The 7,287-nt window shown below is 39.9% G+C and overlaps 1 protein-coding gene across 1 annotated transcript; it reads right to left on the reverse strand.

The window, feature by feature from the left end:
- Nucleotides 1–493: 493 nt before the first annotated feature.
- Nucleotides 494–3,021, reverse strand: PLAG1 (PLAG1 zinc finger). Its single transcript, XM_021688453.1, has 2 exons — nt 2,668–3,021; nt 494–2,142 (listed from the first exon to the last, which is right to left on the reverse strand). The coding sequence occupies exons 1-2, from the start codon at nt 2,907–2,909 to the stop codon at nt 885–887; spliced, it is 1,500 nt and encodes a 499-aa protein (XP_021544128.1). The 5' UTR covers nt 2,910–3,021; the 3' UTR covers nt 494–884.
- Nucleotides 3,022–7,287: the final 4,266 nt, after the last annotated feature.

The raw sequence follows: 7,287 nt of genomic DNA on the forward strand, positions 1-7,287 counted from the left end.
TGTGGACTGACAATTAAAATAGAATTGCTGGCTGCACTTGACCCACCCTTTGGCCGTGAAAGATGAAAGAGATCTAGCCATACGTCGACTCTGAAGACTCCGATGCCGTAACACGATGAGTACTATTAAATGGGAAAGAGAGCAACTTTGCAACGTGGCAAAATATCCTGCGTACGAGTTTTAGGCCAACTACTGAGCAACATGGAATGCTGCGTCACCTCACCAGGAGTCTCTTTTTGCTATAAATACTGGTGCTTTGTGTTTAGGTTTTGTTTTCCTTATATGTGCATAATATAGACGGCAAATATTTGAGCCAGACAATAGCAAAATCTTCAAAATATACTGACCTGAAATTACGGTATATCTAAGAAACATCTATTATCTCCCCAAACTGGATTCTGAATTCATCTGAGAACATTTGCTTATGAATCCATTTAGAGACTAGTAAAAATTTAAAAACTCAGGTTATTCATATACATTTTAGAAAATGTACATTCTATTGCAAAAATCTTTAATGAGCCAAATGTCAAAAGGTAGAGCCACTGTTATTGGACAGAACTGAAAATTTTAAGATCTCAAAGCGATTTAAACGTGGGACTCGTAAGACTTTACTGCTAATAATGGCTTTCCTAGAGGAAAAATCATCTTAATATACGACAATTGGCAGTGAGTGTGGACAAAATACCCAGGTAAACATAACTGAACGCAAATGGTTCCAAAGCTCATGTATAAAGCCTGTTTCTATTTCATACTGGCTTAATGAAAATTGGTACTGTACAAAAGCAGAAGTTTTTATGCTGTTTTAAAGTAGGCACTAAAATAAAAATGGTCATCTAAGGCAGGGCTACACGTAGGTTTCTGTAATCAGTCCACGTCTTGGACTCCTACTGAAAAGCTTGATGGAAACGTGGCAGTGTGGTGCTCGTGCTGAAGCTACTGGTGAACGCTGCTGACAGGGAGTGCAGGGAGCCGAGCCCTAGAGTGTTTGCAGGATCCTGAAGATCCTGTGTCTGGGGGGGCAGCTGAGACACAGAAGAATGAGCTTCTTCTTGGGAATAGCTCATTCCAAGGCTCCCCACTGAGATAGGATTATAGGGAGGGCCATTGAGGGGTATGAAATTAAACAACTGGGAAAAATCCAAGGCGGGCGTGTTTAGGGGGTCACTGATAGAAATAGAGCTTTTTGACAGGGAGAGGTCCCCTGCACCATCATCGAGGGACCCGACCTGAGGATCCAACCCTAGTTTAGATGATGATGCTTGGGAATCCTGGGATGAGGAGGGCACGCCACCTTGCAGCTCCATCAGATAACTCTCAATCTCCCCCTTTAGTGGCTGTTCTTTTTCAGGAATAGAAATGGCATATGAGGTAGAACTGAATGGGTATTTGAAAGAAAGGTGGTGAGAAGGATGGACAGCGTCCATATCTATTGGGCACGTCATTCCCAAAGGTAAAGTCGTGATCATTTGGTGGGCAGGTCCCGAGCTCTGCATGGACTGAAACGGAGTGTTATAGAGGTTTAACTGCAGAGTGTTTGTGAATGGCTTTGACAACAGTTCGCTGGAAGGTAAGGACATCACCGGCAGGAGCTCATCTTTTATAGGCACAGAAACGTTGCAGGTGAATGGATCCAGAAAGTCCACCGGTTCTGTTTTGACCTTCAGAAGTTCTTGATTGTGACTCTTCTTCATGTGTCGAGTCAGGTGATCCTTCCGCCCGAATCTCTGTGCACAGTACTGACAGAGGAAGTCCTTCCTTCCTGTGTGCACCACCATGTGTCTCCGGACGTCCTTCCGGGTGTAGAAGCGGCGATCGCAGTGCTCGCACTGGTGCTTTTTCTCTTTCACCCCGCCGGACGACTTGCCGGCGTGCGATTTAAGGTGCTCCAGCAGCACTCCCGTGCTCTCGAAAGTCTGCAGGCAGACCTTGCAGGTGAGGTCGCCGCTCGTCGCGGCATGCAAGGCCAGGTGACGCTTGAACCCGAGCTTGGTGTTGTAGTTCTTGCCACACTCTTCACACTTAAACGTCTCTTTGTTGGGGTCGTGCGTATGGAGGTGATTCTTCAGGTGATCTTTCCGGTGAAACATTTTCTCACAATAATTACACTTGTGGGTTTTCTCAGGAGAATGAGTAGCCATGTGCCTTGAAACACAGACATATTCTGTCAGTATCACGACACAAATGGCAGGGAGTCACTTTTCAAATGGAAGCTAAGCTGCTATGCTAACACAGAGGCTCCCTGCTAACGGACACGCTTTAACTGAACATGCGCTACGAGGACAGTCAATACCCCTCAGCGCTGCAGAGCTCGAGCCGCTGAAGTGGCCACTTCAGGATTCGCTGGTTCGTAGCTATTACTACAGCAGCCAATGAGTGAGACTCAACATACTCACGTAAACGTCCATACCCTCTCCTTGTACTCTCTTTGCACAAATGGAAATTCTACTCTCAGTAAGCATTTCATTAAAAAAAAAAAATCCAAAGACACTAAGACATCAAAGTATGTGACTTAGAATACTAAAGCTAGCCAACGTCTAATCTACGTTAACATTTCCTCTCTGCAAAGCAGCTCAAGAACGTGTATACAATCATATATACGTTTACAATGGCTTGACATGGGCCAACATAATAGAAAATATAATCTGAAAGACAAATAGAGTTTAATACCTTTGTAATTTGTACTTAGAAACAAAGGCCTTGGTGCAGTCTTGTTGTATGCACTTGTAGGGCCTCTCTCCTGTGTGAGAGTAGGAGTGAACCTTTAATTTCTCAACACTGTTAAAGGCCTTGTCACACAGTTGGCAAGGAAAGTTTTTTCTTGGTTTGGTTTCACCACGCTTACGTTTCCCTGAAGGGACTTTCTGGGTATCTCTTACTTCTGACAAATCACCAGGAATGACAGTGGCCATCGCAGCCTAAAGCAGGCCTTCTTGTTGGACACTTGGGAACTGCCCAACTCCACTAAATGATTTAGCTTTAGGTGGCTTCTCAAGTTTCATGTGGTCGTAAAAGAAAGCAAAAAGGGACTGGAAAAAAAAATAAGAAACAACTAGTTTGTAACTAAATTTAATTTTTAAAATTTTTATTTGCTATGTGATGCTTTTGAATTCAAAAAGAAACCATAAAATGGATTCAGCTGGTCTAATGTAATATCTGTAGGTTTCTTTACATTTGCCAAAATACACATTAACGCATTGCTCAGAATGAACAGTTCACACCCCCCCCCAGAAATTCCACCTGACAAATGTTGTACTTAGGGAAAGCAGTAGTGATTTCAGGAACTCTCACGAAGCATCAAAACATGACACTCAAAGTAGCATTATGAAGCTTCAATTTTGACAAGGGATTAGACAACAGAAATCTGATTAAGAACAGAAAAATATTTCTGCAAATATCTTAAGGTCGAAAAAGCCTCTTAATTTGTGCAAGTCAACTCTAGTCAGACTCTGTGTTATAGAGAAATACGGGTAAGAGACTGGAAACTCTTTTAGGCACCCTGTGAACCGTTTGGTCCATGGAAAAAGTGCTTAATGCAGACACGGGAGGCCTGAAAGAGTTGAAGGCACCACCCAGAGTGGAAATTTGCTCTCAATACCAGTGTCATCACACACAGAGGGATTTCCGAGTCAAGAGTGGAAATGACTTCTCTTCGTAACAAATATGCATTCTGGGAATGGTAACACCTTGTGAAGTTATTTGAGGTGAGGATCAGGGCTCCTTATCATTTGTGGGGGGGGAAAAGATTTGGTCGAGGTTTAATTTTCCTCACCTTTTTGCACATCACAGAAAATGATTCTGTTCATTGGGCACACTGAGGTTAGTGGATGAGCCAGAGTCCTCAGGCCTCCCCAAGAGCTGAGGGGATCAGTCTTTGGCACACCTGTAACCCGTGGGCAGTACACCAGTGCGACTTTTGGCTTGGAGCACAATACCTGTGCGAGGACACATCATTATGGAGGCATTTCAGGTAAAAGGTGTATCAGAGTTTCAATTCACTATGGGTGCTGTGAGGAAGAATGACATGTACAGATCGTACAGCAAAGATTATGTCTACTTAAACAAAAATGTTTAAATTGATTGGAACCTTTGGAAATTCATGGACAAGAGATAGTGAATATTATCAACTGTATTTCTCAGAGTAAGAAACCAACTCCCCAAAGATCCACCTGATATAAAAGAGTTAAAGGGACTCGAGTTTCATGAGCGCCAGTCTGGAAATGTACTCTTAAGAGACACAGAAATGTCTCTTAAAAAAGATCTGCTTTTTGAAGTGAAAACTGCGCGTGGCTAAATGATGATTAATCAACTACGACTCAGTTGTATTTTTCATCCTATTATGTATTTAGAAACAAACGAAAACCAGTTTCTTTATAGCCCTTGTTTTGGCATTGGACTGGCCCTAGTTTGCCTTTACAAGCTAGGTATAGACATACTGAGTCCTGCAGATTCCAGTTATACTTTTGCAGGGGCCCTAAATTTAACCTAATTTCTGTAAGACTACATGTATATTACAGTAGATCCCGCTGTGCTTTAATGTAGAGGCTGTCACTAAACAGGCAAAATAGGGCAGTTATCCACTCACTTGATTAAAAGGTAAGGCCTGTGGGCAAATTAACCAGTGTCTGCTTTGTGCACCCTTTCTTCCTCAGTAAGGAGATACCTTGACAAGGCCTTCCCTTCAAGCTGTGCAAACTGTCTAAATCTCCTCTGCAGTTTAAAAGTGACGTTAACACAGTTAACACAAATGACATTACTAATATGCTAACATAACATGCTCCCCTGGTTTTAGATTTCCTGAACTTCAGGGACTTGTTCTTTCCCTGCTACATTCCCATTCAAGAGCCAACTTCTCTAGCTCTCCCAGAACTATCTACGCAGCTATTCTGCTGTGACCGGCAATGACACTGTAAATTGGTAGAAAGTACTCTGCCAAGGCAGGAAAAAAACAGTAATTCTGACTCCTTGATTTCCTAACATGATGCTTTTATGCACCTATTTAGAGCACTGTGGGAAATAAGCTGATAAATTTGTTAACTGTAAAATCAACACGGAATGCCACGTATCTAAGTCCCTGTATATAACTAGTATCTGCAAATATTTCAAAGACTGGTCATATTTGTTATTGTTGTGTTAAGAGTTCCAAGCATAAGGAGCAGAGAATTCCAGTTGAGATAAAAATGATAACTTCTAAGTCAATGAAAAAAAGGTATTGAAAGTACACCATGAAACAATATACAAACATTTGATTATATTAAATTTGGTGATACTCAATAGGGAGTAACAAGTGAATTCTGTTATCTTTGCATGTACATACTGAGCAATGAAGAACTGTAGATTTCAAATATTACACTTTTCTAAGACCAGCTGAAATTTTTTCATGGCTAATAATATCTTTTCATCTCAACATATTACAAAACTCAAATTAGTTATAGGTGCATTTAAAACTACAGGATAATATAAGGTTGTGAGCTCAACATTGAATAAAAGTCCACATTCATAATATGCATATCAAATACTTTAAGGATACATGCATAGAATTGTAGTGATTCTTGTTCAATGCATACCTGATGACAGATGGAAAAAGCCTCAGACCTTGATCTTAGCCAGTCCCATTGACTCTTCGTGGAAGAGAGCGGAATCCAGTCCTTCCCATTTTGGCCGATCTGTGAAACAAAAAATAAGAATGGACTACACTCTAAATGGAATCAGTATGTAAATGATGGAAAATAAAGGATAAAAGAATTGCAATTTCATGGCACATGCTTACATTCCATACTCTGCTGACGAGTCATGCATTAATTTTCACCAGTTGCAAATTTTTATTAGTTCTAAGCACACTTACATGACCAAATAAATGCAGAAACAAAAAGTAAAGTAGTATTACCTATATAAATGGCATTTTGTGATGCTGAATGACTCCCCACTTCTTTCCCAAATTCAGTTTTTAATTTTTTTAAATCTAACTTGCCTACTGAGAGAAATGGATATTAGGGTTACTCTCTGTAAACCAAACTGATCAAAATTTCATTAAGCTTAATAATTTCATGGAAGAGACAAACTCCGCGCATCTGGAACCTCACCAAAGAAGAGCAGACTCCCAAAGAAAGCACCTCATCTGCCCACAGGGCACACACTTGTGCAAGGCGGGCCTCTCTGAGCTGCACTTTTGTTACCTGCAACACCTGCTGACTGCTAAAATGTAGCAATAACTCTGCACTCTTTAGATTTCAAAAGCGTGCAAGGGAAGTTAAATATGGGTTTGCTGCAGAGGTATCAGAAACAAGGCATCATTGGGTTTTAAAAGATCATTGTCGAAAAATCTTAAAATATCTGTAAAAAATGCCTATTGGCATGATCTTCAGTAAACTAAGAACATGCATAGAGAAAAAAATCTGTTAATAATTCTTGATTGTACAAGTAAATGTGAAAAGAATGGTCAAAAGGCAGAAAAAACAACCAGGATTATCTACTGTAGAGACTACAGGGCATAAAGAGATTAATAAGCTCTGAATATTTTAAAGATGAACGTTCAGAAATCGTGATTTTAAGAACATGAGGGGGATAATATAAATCAAATGGGTTAAAATACAATAATAAAAGGATTCACCAATGACAAGCTAAATGGAAACAATTTTACGTAACCTTCCAAACACAAATCTAATTAATTTCTCCTGATATCAAATTTTCACATAGAATTTGGTGCATAAATAAAATATTTGCTAGAGAACATTCAAGCATCATTACAAAAATAATAAAGGTATATTTGAAAGCAGCATATTCTCATAGTTTAAAAAAACAAGAAAAATAAAAATTCAGACTAATAAAAGATATTTAAAAAGTTAAAGCAAAAGCTCCATTCTTTTGTAAAGCACAGGACATGCATAAACGGAAGAACTGAATTCTGCACATCAAAATTGCAAAATAATAAAATTAACTTTGTAAATACTTACTTGCCCAGGGCACATACTGAGGTTTTGGTAGGGTAGTTACGAACATGAAAGCCTGTTTTGTGTATTGTGTTATTTTAATAATATAAATACCTTGCAAGTGTAGAGTGTTTTCATCTCTATGACCTCTCTGGAAAATTCAATGGACCCGAGAGGTGGATGCATTTATTATCACTGCCATTTTAAGGTGAGAGGCTCATAGAAGCTGAATATCCTGACAGCATGTATGTGGTCAAGAAGGGGCATAAGCCTTAAAATTCCTTTTTCACTCTTATATGGCTGCATTCTAGGAGAAGGGTAGGTTGGCAAACCAATACGCAAGTGGATAAATCCCATTATT

The sequence above is a fragment of the Neomonachus schauinslandi genome, chromosome 4 (assembly GCF_002201575.2).
Source record: "Neomonachus schauinslandi chromosome 4, ASM220157v2, whole genome shotgun sequence".
NCBI classification, from domain to species: Eukaryota; Metazoa; Chordata; class Mammalia; order Carnivora; family Phocidae; genus Neomonachus; species Neomonachus schauinslandi.

Excerpts from the sequence above, each read along its gene's own strand:
- PLAG1 (XM_021688453.1), bottom strand. The coding sequence starts at position 2,909 with ATGGCCACTGTCATTCCTGGTGATTTGTCAGAAGTAAGAGATACCCAG. Across the intron at positions 2,143-2,667 it reads TCTAAGTACAAATTACAAAG|GCACATGGCTACTCATTCTC; the intron begins GTATTAAACTCT and ends CTGTGTTTCAAG.